Source organism: Pleurodeles waltl, chromosome 8, assembly GCF_031143425.1.
Source record: "Pleurodeles waltl isolate 20211129_DDA chromosome 8, aPleWal1.hap1.20221129, whole genome shotgun sequence".
NCBI lineage: Eukaryota > Metazoa > Chordata > Amphibia > Caudata > Salamandridae > Pleurodeles > Pleurodeles waltl.
This window is the reverse complement of record NC_090447.1, coordinates 399,249,452-399,274,989: the sequence shown is the minus strand read 5'-3', so window position 1 is coordinate 399,274,989 and position 25,538 is coordinate 399,249,452. Positions and strand designations below refer to the sequence as shown.

The following is a 25,538-nucleotide window of genomic DNA, read 5'->3' as shown; positions in this document are numbered from 1 at the left end:
GGTCTTAGCAATTATCCAGCATGGTTATTGCATAGAATTTCTCAAATTCCCTCCAAACGTCCCACCGAAAACACACATTATGTCAAAACAACATATAGATCTTCTAGGACTAGAAGTTCAAGCATTGCTACAGAAAGAAGCAATAGAATTAGTACCAAGACAACAATTAAACACAGGAGTTTACTCACTGTACTTTCTGATACCCAAAAAAGACAAGAGTCTCAGACCTATACTAGATCTCAGAACATTAAATACCTACATCAAATCAGACCACTTTCACATGGTTACTTTACAAGACGTAATCCCACTGCTCAAACAACAAGACTACATGACAACACTAGACTTAAAGGATGCATATTTCCATATACCAATACATCCTTCACACAGAAAGTACCTAAGGTTTGTATTCCAAGGGATACATTACCAATTCAAAGTGTTGCCATTCGGAATAACAACTGCGCCAAGAGTTTTTACAAAATGCCTGGCAGTAGTAGCTGCACATATCAGAAGGCAGCAAATACATGTGTTCCCGTACCTGGACGATTGGTTAATCAAAACCAACACGCTAAGACGGTGTTCACAACACACAAAATATGTCATAGAAATCCTACACAAACTAGATTTCTCAATCAACTACACAAAGTCACACCTTCTGCCGTGTCAAACACAGCAAAAGGGATTGCCACTCCAAGTCCACAAAGAGTTCAAACATTTCACAATGTAATACAGGCCATGTATCCAAAACAAAGGATACAAGTCAAAATGGTAATGAAACTACTAGGCATGATGTCTTCCTGCATAGCCATTGTCCCAAATGCAAGGTTGCACATGCGACCCTTACAACAGTGCCTAGCATCACAATGGTCACAAGCACAGGGTCAGCTTCTAGATCTGGTGTTGATAGACCGCCAAACATACATCTCGCTTCAATGGTGGAACAGTATAGATTTAAACCAAGGGCGGCCTTTCCAAGACCCAGTGCCACAATACGTGATAACGACAGATGCTTCCATGACAGGGTGGGGAGCACACCTCAATCAACACAGCATCCAAGGACAATGGGACATACAGCAAAGACAGTTTCACATAAATCACTTAGAACTGTTAGCGGTATTTCTAGCGCTGAAAGCATTTCAACCCATGATAACCCACTAATACATTCTTGTCAAAACAGACAACATGACAGCAATGTATTACCTAAACAAACAGGGAGGGACACACTCTACACAGTTGTGTCTCCTGACACAGAAAATATGGCATTGGGCGATTCACAACCACATTCGCCTAATAGCACAATTTATTCCAGGAATTCAGAATCAGTTAGCAGACAATCTCTCTCGGGATCACCAACAGATCCACGAATGGGAAATTCACCCCCAGATACTGAACACTTACTTCCAAATTTGGGGAACACCACAAATAGATCTATTTGCAACAAAGGAAAACTCAAAATGCCAAAACTTCGCATCCAGGTACCCACAACATCAGTCTCAGGGCAATGGGCTCTGGATGAACTGGTCAGGGATATTTGCGTACGCTTTTCCCCCTCTCCCACTCCTTCCATATCTAGTAAACAAGTTGAGTCAAAACAAACTCAAACTCATACTAATAGCACCAACATGGGCAAGACAACCTTGGTACACAACACTACTAGACCTTTCAGTAGTACCTCATGTCAAACTACCAAACAGACCAGATCTGTTAACACAACACAAACAACAGATCAGACATCCAAATCCAGCATCGCTGAATCTAGCAATTTGGCTCCTGAAATCCTAGAATTCGGACACTTAGACCTCACACAAGAATGTATGGAGGTCATAAAACAAGCTAGGAAGCCTACCACTAGACACTGCTATGCAAATAAGTGGAAAAGATTTGTTTATTACTGCCATAATAATCAAATTCAACCCTTACACGCATATGCAAAAGATATAGTAGGATACTTACTACATTTGCAAAAGTCAAAACTAGCTTTCTCTTCCATAAAGATACATCTTACTGCAATTTCAGCTTACCTGCAAATTACGCACTCAACTTCATTATTTAGGATACCAGTCATAAAAGCGTTTATGGAAGGCCTAAAGAGAATTATACCACCAAGAACACCACCAGTTCCTTCATGGAACCTCAACATTGTCTTAACACGACTCATGGGTCCGCCTTTCGAGCCCATGCACTCTTGTGAAATGCAATACTTAACGTGGAAAGTTGCATTTTTAATTGCCATCACATCTCTAAGAAGGGTGAGTGAAATTCAAGCATTTACCATACAAGAACCATTTATTCAAATACACAAGAATAAAGTAGTTCTACGGACAAATCCAAAATTTTTACCAAAAGTTATCTCACCGTTCCACTTGAATCAAATGGTAGAATTACCAGTGTTCTTCCCACAGCCAGATTCTGTAGCTGAAAGAGCACTACATACGTTAGACATCATAAGAGCGCTAATGTACTACATTGACAGAACAAAACTAATTCGAAAAACAAAACAACTATTTATTGCCTTTCAAAAACCTCATACAGGAAATCCAATTTCAAAACAAGGCATTGCTAGATGGATAGTTAAGTGTATTCAAACCTGCTATCTTAAAGCAAAGAGAGAGCTGCCTATTACACCAAAGGCACACTCAACCAGAAAGAAAGGTGCTACCATGGCCTTTCTAGGAAATATTCCAATGAACGAAATATGTAAGGCAGCAACATGGTCTACGCCTCATACATTTACCAAACAGTACTGTGTAGATGTGTTAACTTCACAACAAGCCACAGTAGGTCAAGCTGTACTACGAACATTGTTTCAAACAACTTCAACTCCTACAGGCTGAACCACCGCTTTTGGGGAGATAACTGCTTACTAGTCTATGCACAGCATGTGTATCTGCAGCTACACATGCCATTGAACGGAAAATGTCACTTACCCAGTGTACATCTGTTCGTGGCATTAGTCGCTGCAGATTCACATGTGCCCACCCGCCTCCCCGGGAGCCTGTAGCCGTTTAGAAGTTGATCTTAAACATTTGTAAATTTGTAAATATATTACTTTAAACTTCATTATGTACATACGTATTCACTCCATTGCATGGGCACTATTACTAGCATACACAACTCCTACCTCACCCTCTGCGGGGAAAACAATCTAAGATGGAGTCGACGCCCATGCGCAATGGAGTCGAAATGGGAGGAGTCCCTCGGTCTCGTGACTCGAAAAGACTTCTTCGAAGAAAAACAACTTGTAACACTCCGAGCCCAACACCAGATGGCGGGATGTGCACAGCATGTGAATCTGCAGCGACTAATGCCACGAACAGATGTACACTGGGTAAGTGACATTTTCCATACATTGCATGGACATCTTCTTTACTTTCTTTATATATTTGTACATACCCAATTCTTTTCTCCTTACTTCACCCTCCTGTGGGAAAATAATCTAACAAAGGAGTCGAAACCCATGTGCACTATCACCAAGAGGAGGAGTCACTCTAACCCATGACTCGGAAAAAGGCTTCTACGAAGAAAATCAGCTTGTAACACTCCGATGGCGATATATGCACAGCAAGTGAATCTGCAGCACTACATGCCACAAACATATGTATACTGGATAAGTGACATTTTCTATATATACATACAATAATAATTAGGAATTGGCACAAAAAACAACAAGCATTGGCAAGAATTAGTGAAAAATGGTTAGGACCCTAAAGGAGGACCAAACCATATACTAAAATAGTGAAATGCAAAATGAAGTCCCCCACCCAAGGATATGGAGTTATTAGAGGGAAGCTGGAAGAACTAGGGACTCTAAGGGGTGAGTACATAATGACCCCCAGCGACCAGGAGAGCAGAGGTAAACACCTGGTCTTCTCAAGGACTAACAAGAGGACTTAGAAAAGGGATTATGCAAGAACAGGACCAGACTAGAAGAAACCAAAGGTGGATTCTGGAAGAAGAGGACCTGCAAAAGAAAGGGACAGAGTCCAGTCCGCGATGGAGTGTCCAGTGGGGGCAGGAGCCACTGCCCACCCTTCTGTGGATGAGGTTCCGGGCCAGCTGGGGAAGAAGAAGACCAGCTGTGGAGCTCAGGAGCTGCAGAGGGGCCCTTGAAGTGATGCAGGTGGTGTCCCACGTTGGTCACCTGGTCGCAGATGGTCAGTGGTGTAGGAGAACCTCCAACAAGCCTTTGCGAATGCAAGAGGAACAAAAGAAGAGTTGCAAGGCTGATAAGAACCAGCAAGGTCCAGGAGACTAGACCCTTGGAGGAGAGTCCGGGCTGACCCTCCGCAGTCGGGAGAGCCAACAGAAGCAGTTGCAGTCCCTACAGGCAACCCACTGGCACCAGGCACAGTAAGTTGCAGTGCGGCCTAATCAGCACACTGGAGAGGAGTCCCACGTCGCTGGAGCAGCAGAGAGGAGGCAGCATTGGCTTGCACGCAGACCCTACAAGGCTGGACAGGCAGACATGGGCAATTCTCTTTAAAAAAAAAAAAAAAACACAGTACATGGTATCATGCAGCTAAAACTGGAACTGGTGTAGTTGTGTGATTCCAACATGTTTGATACCAAACATGACCATGTTCGGAGAAACCATTATGTAGTGGGAACTCTGGTAATGACCAGCTTACACTATATACCTTAGAATGGTTTCCGCGCGGTTACAAAGCCCAGTAAAATGGAGTCTGTAGGGGTGCCTCTGCTCCTGCAAGGGCACCCTCACACTTGGAACCATGCACCCTGCCCTTGTGTTGAAGGGCCTGTCTTAGGGGTGACTTCTGGGGTCAGTGCAGTGACCGCAGTGTAAGGCAAACCTAATATCAGGGGTGAAAGGTGCGTGCACATTTCACAAAGGCTGCAAAGGCAGGCCTGTAGTCACCGTTTGCATTGACTCCCATGGATGGCACAATACATGCTGCAGCCCATAGAGGTCCCCTGGTGTACCAATGTCCTGAGTACCTAAATACCATATACAGTACAAGGGACTTACAGGGGTACACCAGTAACCAATTGCAGGCATTAAGAGATGCTTACCAACCAAATTTAGGGGAAAGAACACCAACACTGCGATCCTGGTTAGCAGGGTCCCAGTGTACTACAGTCAAATCACACTGACACCGGGCAGAAAGTGGGGCAGCTTTGTCAGAAAGATCCTACTTTCCTACACCATACACACTTCAACAGTTATACAGAGTACCACCTGCTGCATCTTACTTAAAGCAGCCCACTAGTAAGAGGTCCAAAGCTTGAGGAAAGGGACCCGAAACATCAAAGCATTAGTGATATCTTATAAGTACGTCACCTCTCCTTTTTTCTACCTCAGGATGGTGGCACACAACTCGCCAGTTATTGCACTAGCAAGAAAGCTATATTTTTGGATCTATGGGTGTTGGACAAATCCAACAAGAACACACCTTGGAATTTGTTCATAAAACCTTCTCAATGTTCTCCTTGCATGATGTTGCAGGAGCTTCTGAGTCTATTAAAGCAGGAAGTCTTTCTTTCATTCGAACAGAGAGCAAAGGAGGGGTTCCCATATTGCCATTCTATTGTCAGGTAAGTACTTAAGACGTTATTGTTTTTAAAAGTTAAAAAGGGAAAATAGCAAAGCTGTCCTATTTGAGGCATGAGCCTCGAACGCAGTATACAGCATAGGTATATTTGAAACTGGTTGTAGGGGATATTTTTTAGGACTTAAGTTGCTGGGGGCCAAGGTCCCAAGAACCACCAGCAGTTCGGGTTTACCTGCCCTGGTGTGTCGAGGTGCAGAGGTGCTGGTCACGTTGGTAGTCTCAAGCGGTACAGTTTAAAGGGACCTGTCAAAACAACAGATCCTGCAGGGAGGGGGGGGGACTTGGGCACAAGTTCTGCATAACCCTGTGTGCGGATCGGCTTGTGGGGGCTCAGGTCAAGGGGATGCAGATGGAAGGCTTGTACTCAGGCTGCAGGGTTTAGGTGCAAAGGTGCTGGCTGGCTAGCTGACCCCTTCGGTTCTTGGTCAACCTGCAGAGGGGACAAAAACAAAACAGCAGGGCCACTCTGGATGTGGAGCTTGTCTGTCTCAAAGTCCCTGACGTGCAGGTAAGTCTTAGCAGTGGTGGTGTCCGGACTGGACACAAACAAGCCTTGGTGGGCGCAAATGCCCCAGTAGTCAGGGTATTGGTACAGAGGGGCTCCTGGAGGATCTAGCATCTTGAAACTTGAAGGGGCTGACCTCCTGGAGCCTCAAGAACCTCATCCTGTCGTGCCGCTCCCTTGGTGGGCCCAATGGAAAACAACGCAGGTTTCCTGACAGATGCAGACGATGCCTGCAGGTACAGGGTGAGATCGCTCCTCCACCCCAAGGCAAATGCTGCCTGGTTGTTAAACTCCTAGACAGTCCTCTCTTGCTTTGGGGGGGATGCACAGCTGTTCGACAAGTCTGGTTGGTGCAGTTGTCGAGGTTACATCAGCAGGGAAGGGCTTGGGGCCAAGTGGTGTTTAAGTCCTCTGTTTGTTGCAGTGGCTGCTTTTCTTTTGTCCTTCTTGGGTTCCCAGTATATGTATTTCAGTTCCTGGTGTCAGAGGGATCCCTAAATACTGAATTTCTGGGCATTTTGGGGAGTGCAAGGTAGCAGGTTGCCAGTGGGCTACTTACCACTGGGGTGACTACTTTCCATAGATAACCATGTTCTGTGGAGAGTGGGCATTTTTCTGACCTCTAGTTCCTAGTTCACCAAAAACAAGATGGTGAAACCCTTCCTCGAATGCCAACTTCAGGTAGCCCACCTTAGGTGTGTGACTAGACTAGAAGTGCAACACACCTCCTGAATAACTAATTCCCCCCTACTCTTGTGCCAAATGGGCCTAAAGGCAAAGGGTGGTGTTCCCCAGGTCTGGCGGAAGCCAGGGTTGCATATAAAAGGCAGCAGGGTCTTTGAAGCCCCTGGCTCTGATATGCTGAATTGCTTACCATCCTTCAGAAGGAGGTGTGATCACTTTCCTCTGGAGCAGGCATTGCTTCTGACCTGTGAGAGCACAGATTCTCACCGACAGGGGTTCAGAAACTTGTCTGTGGTGGCAGGCTGGTTGATGCCTTTCAGCCAGCACACTAAGGGACTGGTAGGTTTTCAAGGGGCAGGCATGTTATAATAAATGTGATACTAGTACCAGTACGGATTTACTAAGATAAGGTGATTGATACCAAACACCTGTATTTGCAGTGCAGCCATCATGTCAGCTCGGTAACTTGTAATGACCAGTGCCCATTACATGTACTCAGCATGGCTGCCTGAACACTTGAAATGTCTAGTAATGGGACCAGGCATTACAGGGGGTACATCTGCTCATGCAGATGTAGCCTCACATGTTATACAGTGCAACCTTCCTTAAGGCTCTAAGGCCTGCTGCAAGGTTGACTTAAATATATTAAATGCAGTGGTCATGGGATTGCCACCACCCATTCTCCTGGGTCCAGTGTAGACAGGACCCGAGCTAACGTGAGCATTTTAACTTCTCCTTCTTGAGGAAGCAGTTGAGGGGCCGTACATCTAGGATAGGACGAAGGCCTATGTCCTTTTTCTGCACAAGAAAAGTGGCAGGAATAGCAACCATGAGTCTCTATGGCTCCCTTGGGCAAGAGAGCCAAGACTTCCTGGCGGCGAAGGGATAAGGTATCCTCGGTCAGCCTGTCATAGGATGGTGGCATTGGGGAAGGGATGTCATAAACGGGACGATCTGCAAAACCCACATGTCCAATGTTATGGACTGCCAGTGGGGCAGGTGATGGAGAATCCTGCTGCCGACTGGATGCCCATGATAATATGTGGGTGGATTAGGAGGGTTTAGAGGATGAGGGTGCTGGGGGTGACTGACCCGACCTCTGGCTGTCTGACCCACAAGGTCTGTGGGTAGTGTGCCCTCAGAAAACCAGAGACTGGGGAGGGTGGTGGTGCGGTGGCTGGGAGGGTACTGCCATGGCTTGTAGCCACTTCAACAGTCACGAAAGGAGCAAAAGGCAAACTGTGGGTGACCTGGGGCCATAGAAAGGTCCAAGTACCTGGCCAAAGCCCTACTGCCCCTTAATGTACTCAAATGCCAAATTCACCTCATCTCCGAAGAGACGGGAGCCATTAAAGGGCATGTACATCAGAGATGATTGGACATCCCCCAAAAAGTCAGTTCTCCTTAACCAAGTATGGCACATCAAGGCCACCACTGATGAAACCGCTCTGCCCAGTGAGCCTGTCATGTCAAGTACACAATGGATGGTCAACTTCGCAGCATCTCTCCCGTCGACAACAGCCTGAGAGAGAACGGCCTGGGCCTCCTCTGGGACCGTTGTCATTTCATGCACAACAGTGGCCCACAGCATGTGGGAGTAGGGGCCCAAAAGGCATGCAGTTTTCACGGACTGCAAGCCAGTTTGGTGAAAGAAAACATCTTCTTCCCCAAATTGTCCAGCCTCTTGGATTCCTTGTCCCCAGGGTGCGATAGGGAATGCACCAGGAATTATAGTGGGGTGGGTCGAGGCTTGGACCACCAGGCTCTCTGGGGTCGGGTGGGAAAGTTTGTGAACTCTGGAGAGGGGCGGTGACCAATGGTCCTATTCACAGAAGCCCCTGTGCTGGGTTTGGACCATGTCCCCAGAAGGACGTTAGTGAGGGTTTCATTGAGCGGTAGGAGCCGTTTTGAGGGGGAGTCTCCGGGTTTAAGCACCTTCATCAAGACATTAGTTTTGACTGACACCGAGGGCATCTAAAGGTCAGGGGCCTCGGCTGCCCTCCACATCACCATTGCAAATGATGTTCCATCCTCAGTATCCATGGTAGGCGGAGAAGTCATACCAGTATCTGAAGAAGTATCCAGTCCACTGGCTTCACCCAGTTCCTCACATCTGTCCATGTTGGGGTCTTCATAGGGCTGGTATTCTTCAGGGTCCAGTGACCACTCCAACTCTTCCCAGAGTTCTAACCTGTAAGAATAGGGCTCAGGTTCCGACCTGGTAGGTATGTCTCCAGACAGAGCTGGAAACAGCGTTAATTGACGCCCTGCCCCTTCTGTGTCGGAGTCAGAATGGGGGGAGTGGTAACATCGGCACTGGTGCTGGAGAAGGTTGCGGTGGTATGACCGGCACCGGTCTGGATCCAGATTGGAGCCGGGGCTGAAGCAGCTGGTGCAGAACCTGAAGGGGCACCTGCTGACTTCTTGAGGCCCAAAAGCACACAAGAGGAGCCAGTCCGCCCAGAAATGAGGCACATAGACTCACATAATTCTTTCAGTTGGGTGAGGGGTTGTTCCAGCTCTTGGAAAATTGGGAGGCGTGGAGCTGACCAAGGTGCAGGTTCCACAGCAGAGCCAGGCCTTGATGCACAATGCTCTCTTGTCGGCTGGTGGACGAGGTTAAGTCAAAGATCTCTGTGACTAATTTTTCTTCTTAAGGTGGGACTTACCTGAGTGGCGCGACGACTTGGAGTGCGACGAGAATCTTGAACTCTGTGAATGTTCCCGGACCTTCCTCTCGACCGAGACCTCGAATGTCGTGGCCTCGCATGTGAGCCGCCAGAAGCAAGAGGGATTGCACCCTCAAGGCCTTCGGGATCATGGTGTGGCAGTCAGAAAAAAGACTTCAGCATGCCTAAGTGGTGCACATAATTTCTGGCGCGGACGACGCACATGGAGCTGAATGATGCCACCTGTCGGCAAACAGGGGTACGTGGCAAAGTGCCCTTTTTGACATGGTAACCCTTACTTTTTGCACTAGTACTGATGTGTTTGACAAAGTGCACTGGATGCCTGCTAACCAGGTCCCCTGTGCCAGTGCACTTTCCCTTAAAACAAGGCAAATGTCTAATTTTAACCAAATTGGCAAAGACTTTAGCACCCTTGTAAGACCCTGGTAAATAGTACCCCTGGTATCCAGGGCATGGGTCCTGAAGAGGGTACCAAAGGGTTGCAGCATGTATTATGCCACCATAAGGGACCCACACAGCAAATTGCATGCAGCCTGCCAATGTAGAATGCATGAAATGGTGCAAACAGGAGAATGGGTGGTGGTGTTGGACGTGCAGGTCGCGTATTTCCACTTTCCCGTTCTGCCTGCCCACAGGCATTATCTGGCGTTCACAGTGGGCGACAAGCACTTTGAGTTTGCTGTGCTCCACTTAGGTCTTACCAGCGCTTCTCTGATCCAAGGTCACATTTGCGGAGATCATGGGTGCCTGCCTTCTCATATCTCGACATCTGCCAGTTGAAGGCAGCCTCACCTCAGACTGTCTCCTACCTGCAGACTACGGCAGATCTCCTGCATTGCCTGGGTTTCCCTATCAACATGCCGAAGTTACACTTGACTCCATCGCAGACACTCCCTTTCATCTGAGCTGTTCTGGACACAGTGCAGTTTCGGGCATACCCTCCCGAACAGCAAGTTCAGAATATTCAGGCTTTCAGTGAGACAAAGCCTGAAGCAGTTGGAACTCATGGCCTCTTGCACCCTGCTAGTGAGACATGCCTGCTGGCATATGTATGCTCTGCAGTGGGACCTGAAGTTCCAGTGGGCACAGCATCAGGGAAATCTCTCTGACATGGTTCAGATCTATGAGGGAACTGCAAAGGATTTTCAGTGATGATTAACGAACCCCGATTGGGTCAGCGGCTGACGACTCTCTCCCTTCCCAAGATCCATCACTTCGGGGATGGGGCGGCCATCTGGGAAAGGTGGAGATCAGATGACTAGTCTCCAGCAAAATCCAGACTCTACATCAATCTCCTGTACTTCTGGGTGATCCGACTGGCATTGAAAACCTTCCTTCCCTCCATCTAGGGAAGGTTAGTACAGATGTTCATGGACAATACCACTGCCATGTGGTGCTATATTAAACAGGGTGGGTTGGGGGTCATGGACACTTTGTCAAGATGCTCTGCATCTCTGGACATGACTGTAACATCAGGGAATATCTCTGGTGATTCAACACCTGGCCGGTTCTCTGAATGCCAGAGCAGATGAACTCAGCCGAAGATGGCCTAGTGGGTAATGAATGGCATCTCCACCAGAAGGTGGCACATGGTCTCTCTCAGCATTGGGGAGAGCCTTAGTTAGATCTGTTAGCCTCTGCCGAGAACTTGGTGTCAGCAGTTTTGCAAATTGCAGTTTCCAAGGTGGCTTTCGCTCTCTGATGCTTTGTAGCTCAGGCCTCCTGTACGCCTTTCCACCATTATGACTCCTGCCCAGAGTTCTCAAGAAGATCAAGACTGGCAGGGCTCAAGTCCTCCTTCTGGGCTTCCATTTGGGCACAGAATGTCAGGTATCCAGAGCTACTGGGCATGGCTATCGATCCTCCAATCAGGCTGTCCATTCTGGAGGATCTTCTGTCGCCGCAACAGGGGAGGGTCCTCCACCCGCACCTATCCAGCCTCCTCCTTACATGGAAATTTAGCGGCAACATTTGACAGCTTTCCACCTTCCTCCCAAAATCAGTAATGTCATCTTGCCAGCCAGGCATCCCTCCACCAAAACGGTATACGCCTGCCGTTGGAAAACATTTGTGGCATGGTGTGCAGAAAAGCAAGTTCATCCCCTCTTTACTTCCCTTTCTCAGGTTCTCCCTTTGGTTCTTTCTCTCGCTCAGCAGGGCTCTACTCTGGGCTCTCTCAAGGGCAACCTTGTTGCTATTTCTGTGCTTTCCTGACCTACCATCCCCCTTCAAGTACCCTATTGAAAAAAGGTAATTAAAGAGTCTTGTATGTTTCTTCCCCTCTTTACCATTTATCATGCCTCAGTGGGACCTTAATTTTGTGCTCACTTGTGCTCCTTTCGAGCTGCTGCATAATTGAACCCTTAGCCTCCTTACAGTCAAGACAGCCTTCCTCTTGGCAGTTACATCTGCCTGAAGAGTGAATGAACTCCAGGCCCTGTCATCCAAGCCTCCTTACCTCACCATATATCCTGATAAACTGGTGCTTTGCACAAAAGCCTTCTTTCTTTCAAAAATGGTCACTCCATTTCACCGAGCCCAATCCATCACCTTGCCCACTTACTATGCTTCTCCACATCCCTCTAAGGAAGAGGAGCAACTCCACCGTCTGGACCCAAAAAAGAGCTTTGTTGTTCTACCTTGATTAAACAAGAGTTTCGGGTGGATGACCATCTCTTCATGGGGTATGTTGGAGTGAAGAAAGGACGGGCCGTGCGAAGAGGACCATCTTAAGATGGTTCATACTTTGCATTAAGATCTGCTCCATAGTGGCCAAAAAACACACCCTATGGGCTTACAAGCTCATTCTACCAAAGCTAAAGCTGCGACCACTGCATTATCATGCAGAGTTCCGGTCCTGGATATTTGCCAGGCTGCAATATGGGGCTCCTTGCACATGTCCATAAAGCATGACTGCTTGGATAATCAGGTCTGCAGGGATTGGCACTTTGCCATTCAGCCCTGCAGCACTTCCTTGTTTGAACTTGGTCCGGAGACATACCTCAGGGATGATATTGCTTGGCTATCTATTGTAAGGTAAGGAATCTGCCAATAGAAGTCGCTATCAGATGAACAAGTTACTAACCTTCAGAAACACCTTATCTGGTAGAGACTCTATCTAGCCACAGATTCCTTATTGACCCACCCATCCTCCCTGCTCTGCAAACTGATTCCTAGGGACAGGGCTATTACCCTTTCAGGGCCCTAGTTTTCCACACCAGTGGTTAGTGTGTTTCATGACTCCGCACTTCTGGCGTGGAAACTTGTGAAAAGCAACTGACGTCAGCGTGCCTAGGTTGTCCCTATATAGGTATCGTGGATGTCACTTCCGGCGCGGACTACACTGATGATGCACTCAGAGTTGAATGATGCCACCTAATGGTATTAATTTGCAAAACAAACAAGTGATGGACAAAATGCTGAACAGTGTCGAACATTCACCCACAGTACAGAGATCTCGGCCTAAATTTTTTGTTTTTTTTCTACCCATGCCATTACAGTTTGGACCCAGCCATATGCAAATCAGTCTTGACCCTGTTTCCCATGAGAGGAGTTTAGCCGGAACTGCCAGCCCATGTCTTCCCTGAACTGGAAACAAGCATCTTGGGACCGTTTTCGTAGTATCACCCCTCATCAGCCAGGCTTTCTTGACTCCAGTGGCATGGGGAGCATGGGACCCACTTCAGGGCATACCCCTCCCACTTAGGGCAACAATTGCAAAAAGAACAAGTGATGGACAGCATGCTGAACAATGTCAAACATTCACCCCCTGTACAGAGATCTGGGCCTAAGTCCATCAATTTTTTTGCTACCCATGCCATTCGAGTTTGGACCCAGCCATATGAAAATCTGTCTTGGCCCCGTTCCCCCTGGGAACAGTCCAGCCCTAACTACCAGGTGAAAAAACGATGGATTAAACCCAGATCTTTGTGACTGGGGGTAGATGTTTGCATTGTTAAGCATTTTTTTTCCATCATCTGTTCTTTTTTGCTTTTTGTCGCCCTAAGTGGGAAGGGTATGCCCAGACGTGGGTCCCATGCTTACCGCACCACTGGATTCAAACTAGCCTGGCCGATGAGGGATGATACCCGAAACCGGTCCCAGGATGCTTGTTTTCCAGTCCAGGGAGGGCCTGGCTTGGCAGTTCAGGCTGGACTGTTCCCATGGGGAGCATGGTCAAGACTGATTTGCATATGGCTGGGTACAAACTGTGGCGGTGTGGTGGGCACAAAAATTATAGATTAAACCCAGATCTTTGTAACTAGGGGTAAATGTATGCATTGTTCAGCATTCCATCCATCATCTGTTCTTTTTACCTTGTAGTACTGATCACGAAAATATCTTCCAAATCCAGTGAGACGCCTAGGGGAAATTCTGAGGTAAGTAGTCTGTGGTTAGATAGTCTCTACCATATAAGGCGTTAACGAAGGTAAGTAACTTGTTCTTCAGATTGATTTTTTTTGTCCAAGAGTTTCTTCAGCTTTTAAACCCTGGAGATTCCATGACATCGCTGTATCTCTTAAGTATACTTGCTTTCCCATTCCTATATATATATATAAAACACTGAAAGTATTCGAGGTTCGAGATGGCTGGGTGCCATTACCAATTCAAGGTTCTTCCCATTGGTTTACAAGCTGCTCCCAGTTTTTTCACCAAATGTATGGCACCAGTAGCGTCTTTCTTAAGAAGGAAAGGTCATCAGATTTTTTCGTATTTAAACGACTAGCTTTTAAAGGCCCTTCATTCCAGTCCACAAAACAATCTACGAGAACTTGTCTACAAGTCTTTAAAAATCTAGACCTCAAATGACACAAGGAAAAGGCTTCTCTAATGCCATCCATATTGAGAATGTTCCTAGAGACAGTCCTCAATACAGATCTGTACCAAGCTTTCCCCAGAATAGAAAGAATTCAATGCCCTGCAAGCTTAGTTTCATCCATTCAAAATGGAAGTTCCCTTCTGTCTGAAAATACAAGTCAGTGTTGGGGGTGATGTCATCCTGCATGCCATTGATCCCAAACAGCTGACTTCCAATGAGGCCACTAAATGAGCCACTGAATGCTCAAAGGATACAAAATCAAGGAACATTCGAGGGATATAGTTCACATTACTCCAGAGATGAAACAAGAGAGGGTATGGTGGGAGAAAAAGGACAAAGTCTCCCCAGACCTGTCTTTCATTTGATCTCATCCTCAGTTTGTAATGAAATCTCTAAATCTATGCAAGTGGACACTTCAGAAAACACAGTTGTTCGTTAGCCTTTTTGCATTGAGAGCAGTGTTTCTGGCCCTCCAATCCTTGTTCTCCAGAATAAGGAAGTGAGTAGTTTTAGTCTGTACAAACAATACCAGTACCATGTTCTTCTAGATTACCTTGATTGTAGAAAATTGTCCAGGGATAGAAACCAGATGGGCAGATTCTGTTATCAGAACATCGAGAGACTGCCATGAATGGGAAATAAACCAGCAGCAGCTATTGAAAATCTTCTTTGAATAGGGAATTGCACATCTGGACTTGTTTGCAACAGATCAAAACAAAAAGTACAATTTCTTCACAAGCAGATATCCATAAAAACACTAATTGGAGAATGTGTTTCAGATTACCTGGACAGAAATATTCTCTGACACCTTCCTTTCTTTCCCTGATCCCCAGAATCCTTCACAAAATGAAAAGAACCTTACCTTGTGATCCTAATAGCTCTGGCTTGGCCAGGGCAGAATTGGTACACAGAACATCGCCACGGTCTTTTCAGGCCGGTACCAGATCCACCTCAAAGCACTATCAAGAGTCTCTAGAACGTGGAACTAGAACTCTCTTTGGTCCAACATTCTAATAAAATAATTAATGAAATAACTCTTCAGGGTGTTTCCTCCATTAAAAGACCAGCCATGACGTGACAGTTGAATACAGTACTTCCGCAGCTGATGAGAGATCCGTTCACACCAATTAATGAAGCTGAATAAAAGTATGTATCCTAGAAGATGGCTTTATGACTGGCTCTTACTTTGGCCAGACCACAGATAAAGGAGGATAGACTGATGTTGAGGGCACATCTTCATTTGTCCCCACTTCCTTTCACTTTCTTCAAAAATCCTTCTAATGCAGCTGAGACAGCTCTTGATACTTTGAATGTTAGTAGATGTTTAAAGTTTTATATTAAAAGAACTTAAACTTCTGAAAATTAAATCAACTCTTAATGGTCTTCGCTTTTCCTAGAAAAATCTACTCTGTGTTGAGCAAAAGCATAGCTCGCTGGGTATCTGCAACCAGAAATTATTGTGGTAACAAAGCTGGACGACCATTGGCTAGTAATGTGATAGCATACTCTAGAAGAATTATTCACTCTTCTACAGCCCTGTTTGCTGGGGTCTCATTAACAGACATTTGCAGGGTGACAACTTTGATGTAACATACATACGTTTGCTGAGTATTAGTCTGGATTCAGCATCAGAGGCAGATGCAGCAGTGGGACGAGCAGTTCTGCGTCATCTTTTCCAAAGAGGTGAAGTTTCTATTCCTTCCCATTGGGCTCACCACTCCGAATATCTCTTCATTTCTATAATATTTTTGCTAGAAATCTTAGTTACAATGGCTCGGGAGGGGAAGAGTGCTTCAAAGGCTACCATTTGATTGGCTGAGCTTCTAAAACGATGTGAATTTGCCTATTTATTTCTATAACACTTGTGCTAGAAATCTGAGGTATGGTAGCCCTGGAGGGGAAGAGTGTCTTGGGACCTGCTATCTGATTAGTTGAGCTCTAGGGGTTCTAAAACTATGTGAATCGGTCTACTTAGTTTTGTGTTGTTTTCAATGCCTGGCTATGCCCAGCTTGTAATTATTACCATGGAACTCCCACCATGACTATGGAGAAGATTCAAGCATGTGAATATATGAAAGATGTCAACACTGGAGAACCACAGTTTGCAGGTAAGTAACATATTGTTTAAATAGAGCAGCCACCTGAAGGAGCAATACCAAACATAAGTAAATTGTCCTCTTCTTTCCATAGAAAATGTGTGCCGTCAAACAGTTCATCCTTTAAATCTGACTTTGCCAGCCTTAACTGCATTCTTACTTTCTTAATTTAGACAGACTTGCCATTTAACTGTTTCTGGTTGATTTACTGTTGTCTTTTCTGAATGTTTAGTTCTGGATTGTGGAGCCCCAAGAGTACCCCGAACAGTCCTGATCTTGGACCATTAAATTCCTTCTCTGCTTTTGGACCTAGTAATTCCTTTAACTTGACAGGAGGTAAGTTTCCTCTGCTTGAATAGCAATATAAATGCATTCATTTTTTGTGTGTTTTTTTTAAATTTGTATTATGTTTTGATACAAGAAGCAACGAAAGAATATATACATACAAGAGAGTCATATGGCATACCTAATAGTTCCACATATGTACACAGAGGGTAACCCAAACCTAGGTTCAGTAAAGGGGTAATTAGTCCAAGAACAAATCTCCCACTTTTTGCCTGTGATGCTTCTAATCAATGCAACACCCAAACGATCTAGGACATGTTACTTAACCAGTTCACAAACATTTTTTATTGCACACTTAAATATACATTTTGTATATGTAAATATTGTTCATTATTCAAACAGAACTTTCGTTATTGCTTTTGCAGTACCCTTTACTCACAAAAAACTTTTTTTACTCTGTACCCTCACATCATTCATACTCTTTCGTACTCTTTCATACTCAATGATTCATGAATTGTGCATATTTAAAATATATCCCGCAGGATTGGGCCTCTGCTTGCGAACCACACACTGAATCGGTTACCATTAGTTTCAGTCAACACTGTTCTTTTGTTGCCACCTTCTTCATGACAAGTTTACAATTAAAAACAGGACTTCTCTTTGGAGTATTAGGGCTTCTGGTGCTTACAAAATCACTCACTTTATTATCATGCAGAAACATTTGTGTCACAGATCATTAATATAGTATCTCTTACGTTATCTCAGTATTAAATTCTATAAATAAATGTATGTACACAACTTCAGAATTACACAGTGGAACAAACCACTTACTCTCACCACTTATTAACCCATGTTACCTATCACATCATGTACATACAGAGTGGTAGAAACTTGGAATGTGCCCCAACAGAACTGTGCAGAAGGCAGAAATCCAACCTGTGGTCAGCCAGGAGCTTAAAAAGTTTGAAGAATACCTTACATGTAAGAAAAAAGAGCATTTGAAGAAATATATTAAATTCAACTCACAGGAATGTGTATCCATTTTTTTAATAGAAGGTTTTTTTACTAAAGTTGCGACCAAGAAGGTCAAACGTTTGACGATAGAGATTCAAGGCAGAGGAAGGAGGTGATGTTCTAGGACATCTCATCTGATTTAGAGGGAGAATGTACTTTGTATCAGCATGTACTGGGTGCACATAGAAATCAAATGAACAACAGGACCATGTTAACTGATCCATACAACAACCCCCCTCATTTTTCAGAATTTCATTGGGGGAAGTGGAATATGGGGTTCCACAAGCAGGATCCGGGGAGATTCACAATTGGGGTTCACAACAGGATTATCTTGAAACACAGACAGCAGAACCTGACACAAAGAAGTCTGGGGAGAACAAGGTAGAGAAATGTGGTGGGTAAAGAAATCTCAGTAAATAAAATTTAATTTTTAACCTTTCCTCAATAGAAATCAGTGAGGATTGTATTAATATACGGTCCAGAGTTCTATCATGTGTTCCTAGCCAAAATAGTAACATTACACAGAGATATGGATATGTTTCTCCCAAAAGTTACATTAAAGAAATATGTACAGTACATCTAAAGAAAGCGAGGAAGGCAATCGATCTGAGTTGAAACCACTTTTGAAGTTTACTCCCAGCTTGGATATTGTAGGACCAGAAGTAGCCATCTTTGAAAAGGTGGTGCCAACAAGCTGTGCTAAAGTTACTAGTTTTGTTCCACAAGTGCACCCACTTTAAGTGGGGGAGAATTGTCTTCTTTGAGTGCCTTATAGTGTAATACCGATGTTACTATTAAGCCCTGTGACAGAGGTGAGGAATTAAGAACTAGTAGTCATGGACACCAAACAGTAGAAGGATGAAGTAGAAAAAAAAGTTGTCAGTTCCAGAACATTCTAAAAAGGCTAAAGCAACTTTCTTAAGAACCTTACAAGAAAGAATAAGAGAAATGACAACCATGCCATGTGAGAGAGGCGAGATGTGTAATTACCATAAATTCTTGAATAAAGATAACCTGGTGACACAGCCCTCTAAAATTGGAAAGATGCGCGAACAGGACCTGTAGTTTCAAGTATTAATGCATTACAGAACCTCTACCTGAATGTGGCCACACGTTTAAGGCCATTAGTTAGCAACGTTGAATCATAATCTAGAGACACAAGTGCAATGATTAGGAGAATTGAGAATATACATTAAAAAAAGAAAAAAGAGTAAGAAATGCTTGACACACTTGTTGTAGAGACACTCTATAGGAACATTTTGCTAAGAAAGGGATAGACATAATAAAGGAGATCCTCTTCAGAGTATCAGGACGAAGATCTAAGGACTTTATAGTCATTGGCTTAGAACTTGTGCCGATGAAAAATTTATTTGAGTTTGACAGGGACATCTACCAGCAACTTAAAGGGAAAAGCAAGAGAGCCTCCGCTGCTCCTAGTGTAGCAAACATCTGTATTAAGGTTTTTGAAGAGAAATTTGTGTCTATTGCCCCATTTGCAGAAAACATATATGTTAGTTGATGTATACCAATGATGCCAAATTCAAAAGGATAAGTAGAAGAAGATCTAGAAGAATGTATCCCTTTGTTCAGAGTGTGTGATGAGAATCTGAAATTCACTGCCAAAAAAGCTAGGGGAAAATGTCATTTTCTTAGCTTATGGATCATTATTATGTTATTAAAACTTGTAAAGCTCATGGCTGCCCCCCAAAATGACTTCTAAGCCCTGCTCTACTACTCATGGTAACATCCCACCCCAGACACAAGACTATGCTACAAACAGCCAGGTCTGCAGCTGCTTTCTAAAACAGAAGTGGTTAAAAGTTTTACGAAGAAACGTAAGCAGATTAGTTCATAGCACTGGTGCTATTGCTCAGAAAGAGCGGCCTCCTTTATTGGCCAGATTAAAAAGGAAATGCCGCTGCCAGATTAGCATCAGCAGATTTTAGCACCCTCGTTGGAATATAGACTGAAGCAGAAAGGACAGAGTAGGTGCACCCACCCTATTCATAATCTGGCGAGCCACTCTCAACGCCTTCATCTGGATGTGTTTCTGTACTGGAAGCCAATGCATCTTGCAGAGTAGCGAGTCTGAGCAAAATTTAGACAGATGGATAACCTGCAGCCTAATTTTCACATGCCTCTTAGCGCCCAAATATAGGATGTTACATTAATTCAGGAGAGAGATGATTAAAGACTGGATGACCATCCTATTCACCTAGGGGCAAGAGGCAAGTGGTGATTTTAAGACTTCTAAGAGTTGCTAAACAAACACAAGACATCGTTTCACTTGTGGCTCGAGAGATAACGAGTCATGAAGCAAAACACCCACATTTTTAACAGTAGGTTTGGGCTCAGGGTTGAAGCTAACACATTCACCCGCCATTGCTTTCTTCATTGTTGTAGGTGTTTCACAGAAGAAAAAAAAATCTGTTTTGTTGCCATTCAACGTGAGGCAGTTGTCATGCATCCAGTCAGCAATGGTGATCAGACAGTTAAGTTGGCAGCACAAACTTTAAAGCCCTCAGTGATAGAAAAAGCTGGGTATAGTCTTCATAGGATACCAGTGAAATCCAGAAAGATTGCATCAAGGCAGCCAATTGTTTTACATAAATATTAAAAAGGGTGGGACTGAGGTCTCAGCCTTGTGGATCACCATGCTGTAAACTCTGCATGGTAGATGTGAAAGGAAGCAATATCACTTTAAAGAATCAATCTTTTAAGAAAGAGGCAAACCAAGCTCATGCCTTGCCCTGGACTCCAAACTCGGGTAGACACCGCAGCAGCACCTCATGAGATACCGTATCAAAATCGGCACTTAAATCCGGTAGAATAAGCATCACAGACTCATCAGCAGTTAATCACAAGGCCTCTGTCACTTTGAGAAGGGCAGATTCAGTACTACCAGTCTCTTTAAAACCATTTTGCAAGGGGTCAAGCAGTTGATGACGTCCACCACCAAACTATTCACTTATTTCTCCATCACTGTACCCAGAAAAGGCAGGAGAGAAATTGTATGAAAGTTATCCAAGATGGCAGGGTGAGGCATAGTTTTCTTTAACAGTAGAATAACTTTGGTGTGTTTCCACGCAGTGGGCACCACAATAAAAGATTGGCCAACCTTTGGAAAACTACTACTACTGGGAAACTACTACTTGTGATCATTGGTCAGAGTGGATGCATTCTGATAGATCCCTACACAAAACCAACAGAAAGAAACACCCTCTTTCATGTTTCCAGTTTTCATCCTAACAGCCAAAAGCAGTCAATGCCTTGCAATCAATTTGTTAGACTTAGGAGCAGCTGTACCCTGATAAACTGAAGCACAAAGTAATACACAGAGGTTATCCCAGGCACATAGTTAAGGATGCATTCAGGAGACCAAAATACTATGATAGAGTTCTCTGTTCCAGAATAGCAGCAGACATCAGGTAACTATGCAGGTATGTATCATTTGTCATTCCAGTCTAACTTATAAGATGAGAAGAATAATCAGTACTGACTGGCATATCTTAAATGCTAGTAGGAATGACCCAGAGATGAGTAAGCCCATGTAGGAAAGTAGCACCTTTCTTGCATAGTTACCCCCACTTTTTGCTTGGTGTCAGTATGTTTATACTGTAGTACACTGGGATCCTGCTAACCAGCACCCCAATGTCAGTGCTCTCTCCCCTAAATTGTGTTTGTAAGTAACTTTTACACCCCAAAGTTGGCATACTGGTGCACACATGTAAGTCCCTAGTATATGGTACTTAGGTGCCCAGAGCATTAGTACACCAGGGGTCCCCCATGGGCTGCAGCATACACTGTACCACCCATGGGGGGCCTATGCTAACTGTGACTACAGGTCTGCCATTGCAGCCTGTGTGAAATGGTGCATGCACCTTTCACCCTAGATAAAAGGTTTGCCGTATATCATGGTTACTGCACTCTGACCCTGTAAGTCACCCCTAAGGTAGACCCTTCAGCCCAAGGGCAGGGTGCATGGTTCTAAGTGTGAGAGCACCCCTGCATGAGCAGAGGTGCCCCTACAAACCTCAGACTCCTTTCCCTGGGCTTTCTAAGTACAGGAAAGCCATCTTAAGGTATGTGGTGAACACTGGTCAACACGAATTGTCAAACTACATAATGGTTTCACCGAGCATAGGCATGTTTGGTATCAAACATGTTGAAATCATGCTACTATGTCGATTCCAGTGCTAGTTGCATGGTACCATGTACTCTGGGGACCTGGAGGATCCCCCATGTCTGCCTGAACAGCCTTTCAGGGTCTGCATGCCAGCCTGTGCTGCTGCCGACCCCAGACACTGTTCTGCCCTCCTGCTGCAGAGCCCAGCTCGGGCAGTGGAAGGCAGAACAAAGGATTTCCTGTAAGATAGAGGTGTGACCACCTCTCCTTTAGAAATAGGTGTCACTGGGCTGAGGTGGGGGTGCCTCTGAGTGCCAGCAAACTGCTTTATAGGGCACTTTTTGTGTCCTCCTTGCATAAACCATTTTGCACCAGTGCAGGAACCCCCAGTTATGTGCTCTGGTGCGAAACCACACAAAGTACATTGGAATGACCACACCCCTGTCCTGTTCCTCCCCTAGGGGGATGCACAGAGCTCTGTCAGGTGGCAACTTGATTCTGCCACCTTGGATATTAGATGGTCAGAGGCTCCTGGGAGCATCTGAGTGGTTAGTCAAGCCGGGTGACGTACCTGACACCATCTGATAGGTGAGACATTACAGTAAGTGTACAACCCCCTGCCTGGGGTACCTAAGGGCTCCCCTGAGGGTGGGACCCTAGGTTTGTCTGCAGGGCTTCAGGAACCATTGCAAGTCTCCTCTGCAACCTGGACTCTGGAACCGCTGCTGTTCTTCGCTGCAACTCAAGAGCAGGACTGTAGCCAGTTGGAGGGCTCCTACTGCAACTTTGCTGCCAAGTTCTGCAAAGACTTCTGTAACCCCTTTGCGGTGCATCATCCAGAGTCACCGGAACTCTTCCTGCACTTAGGAAAGCAAGAAGGAATCTCCCTTGAAGTGAAGGAGTCACTCCCCTGAATCTGCAGGCACTTCAATGATGACAGCCAGCTTTTGGATCCTGCTGTCTCACAGACTCTTCGAGGCTCTACAACACAGGTGGGTAGTCCTGTCACTCTTCAGAGGTCTGACCTATTTTCCTTGCAACTGGGAAGTCTGTGGTCCCTCGCTGGAGCTGCTTGGTTGGAACCCACGTGCACCATCTCTAGTTGTCATTGCCAAGGCTAGTTGACTTTTTAGCCTGAAGACATCCGTGCTCCAAGAAGCCTCGGCCTGCAGCACTCTCCAGTTCCCAAAAATGACACCCTCTCTGCAACCCCTGCCACGTGGGCATCCCTCTTTGCTGTGCTGTTGACGCCACTCTGTGTCTGCTGCCAGAGGGTCCTGCTGGGGGCTCCATTGATTCCTGCTGGCTCTCCTGCATCCTGTGGGCTGTACCTGACCTATTTACCAATGGACCTTGCTGGGCCCCACAGATCCTGCAAGCTCTTTGCAACGCTTACCTGCATTTGCCAAGGCTTATTGGTGGTCCTGCTGACCACTGACCCCTCTGCAGTTCGACGACTGGCGTGGGACTCAGCAGCTGCACTTCTTTGTCCACCGTCCTACAGGAAAGCATCTCAGAGAAGGGTGGGCATTGCCCTTTTGCACCGCCTGGGCACATCGAGGTGGTCTGAACTGTCCCCACTCTCCTTAGGTCCTTTTCTTCTGGAATCTATGCCGGGGTTCCACCGACCTGGTCCAAAGGTCACTACAGAAGCTGGACAACCAAGTTCCCAATGACTTCAGTCAGAGGTTCTGACACAACTTAACAGCTATACACCTGGGCTCCCTGGTTTAGGTACTCCACTGTTCTGGTAGCCACGGATGAGGGCACTATCCAACCTCCCTTGTCCAAACGGGTTTTGTCAAGGTCCTCTGGAAAGGGTCCTAAAACGCAAAAACTCCAACCCCAACTTCCCCATATTATCTTATGGGCACTGAACCAACATTATTATTCTGCATACAAACACCTGGGTAATTCTACTTAGCTAGCTTTGTGATTTCAGTACTTCCCCAGTCATAAGGGTCCTTGGGTGGTAGTGTGGGTTGGGAGTGATGTTTGCATTCAATATTTTTAATATATGGTTTGACCCCCACTCCCTACCTAACCCCCATAGGGACCTATGATAATGTATGCCTTTACTTACCGCCAGCTAACTATATTTCTGTATGTTCATATCTCCGGTTAGGAGATATACCTAAGTTAGTTCTAGAGTGTGTGTTAAAATAATTTTAACATAACCTATTTTTCTAACACTGGTGTGGTTCTTTCCTCTGTATACATCACTGACTGACCTGTGTGGTATTTGCAGCCACTTTACACCCTTCTGGATAAGCTTTAGCTGCTCTTCACAGATACCCTTATGAGAGCTCTGGTTATCTAGAGCCAGATACACTATCACTAAGGGTTGCCTGAAATTAGTACAGGGTGCCTCACCTATAGGTGTACACCTATACTGAGCCAGCCTCCTACAGACTGTTTGTGTTCAGGTGGAACCTGGTCCATAAAGGAATGAGATGCAGCAAGCAATGGATACAAAGGTCCATGTATGAGGAGAACACCTCTCCGAGACCACCATCATTGTGGCACCTGCCATGCTGTTGAGGAAGCAGTTAGCACGGAAGTTTGGGAGCCCAGTGGATACATAATAGGGCTCCAAAAGATGACAAACTGCAGAAGCAGTGTTACATACATGATACTGTACCCATGTGAGTTGGGTTAACTGAGGAAGTCGGGGTAGAGAATTACTGGCAAGGTATGGGGAATATAAATTTGCTGTGCACACAAAGAAAGTGCAAGCACCTTTAGTGCTGCATTGTATTGAAAAGGGACTCAAAGAAGCAAAATTGAGATGGCTTATTTTGAAGAAGAGCAACATTGGACAGGGTGGCACAAATAGTGCTGCCAAGCATAAAGAGGGACAAGTCGGTTGGACTTTCACCTCCAAGACATATGGGCAGACTTGAAGGTTAAAATAACCTAGGAGGCCATCTAATGGGGCATTATATGGGCCCATTCTCTTAGTGATCTGGCTTACCTTTATCTAGATACTCGTTGCAGGAAAATGAATTAAGGATCTCCCCAGGGTGGCTGTAACTATGGAAATTTAGGAATCTATCTAGTGCAGATCTCTTTCATATATGAGTTAGTCTGACATATATCACTCAACTACACTGTACTCTTTCAGTTCTTGCATTAGTATATAAAGGCTGGAAAAAAAATAAAAAGGTTTCTCAGTCAACCCTGGGTATTTTTCATGCAAATAACTTTGCTGTGTTGTTAGGTATATGCAAGCATAACATCACGCAAGTGGATATCAGATGTAAATGGTGGCTTAGCAAAGAAGCCAGAAGTTTGTGACCTGCTGAACCCATGAGAACGTGTCTCAGCATCTTGGAAGCTGTTAGAGATAAAAGTAGAGTGCTGCCCTACCTGAGCTTGTTACATTGTGTAGGTAGCAGGGTTCTGGTTGCAGTACCTTCCAATTTTTGCCTGTTCTTTGGATGCAACTTTGACTGGAGTGGACTGGAGTCTTGCTAACCAGGTCCCCAGTGGCAGTGATCTTTCCCCTAAAACTGCACAGTTGTTCTTACAAATTTACAGCACCTTTAGCTACCACGGTAAGTCCCTAGTAAGTGGTACCCCTGGTACCTAGGGCACGTGTCTTGGTGCAGAACTAAAATGAAAACATGACATGGCACACAGCCTGTGTGTCCTGTCTCCTGCACACTACATGCAATATATGTAAGTCACCACTCTGGCATGCCTTCGAGCCCTAAAGGCAGGGTGCATTATATTACATGTGAGAGCATACC

At 45.3% G+C, this 25,538-nt stretch overlaps 1 protein-coding gene across 2 annotated transcripts in view; it reads left to right on the top strand.

Annotated features, from left to right (window-relative positions):
- Positions 1 to 25,538, top strand: part of TMEM131 (transmembrane protein 131) — an 892,454-nt gene that overhangs the window by 791,406 nt on the left and 75,510 nt on the right. For both annotated transcript variants that reach the window (XM_069204268.1, XM_069204267.1), the window contains exon 39: positions 16,594 to 16,697. In XM_069204268.1, coding sequence (XP_069060369.1) covers positions 16,594 to 16,697 — 104 coding nt within the window. The remainder of the gene's footprint in view (positions 1 to 16,593; positions 16,698 to 25,538) is intronic.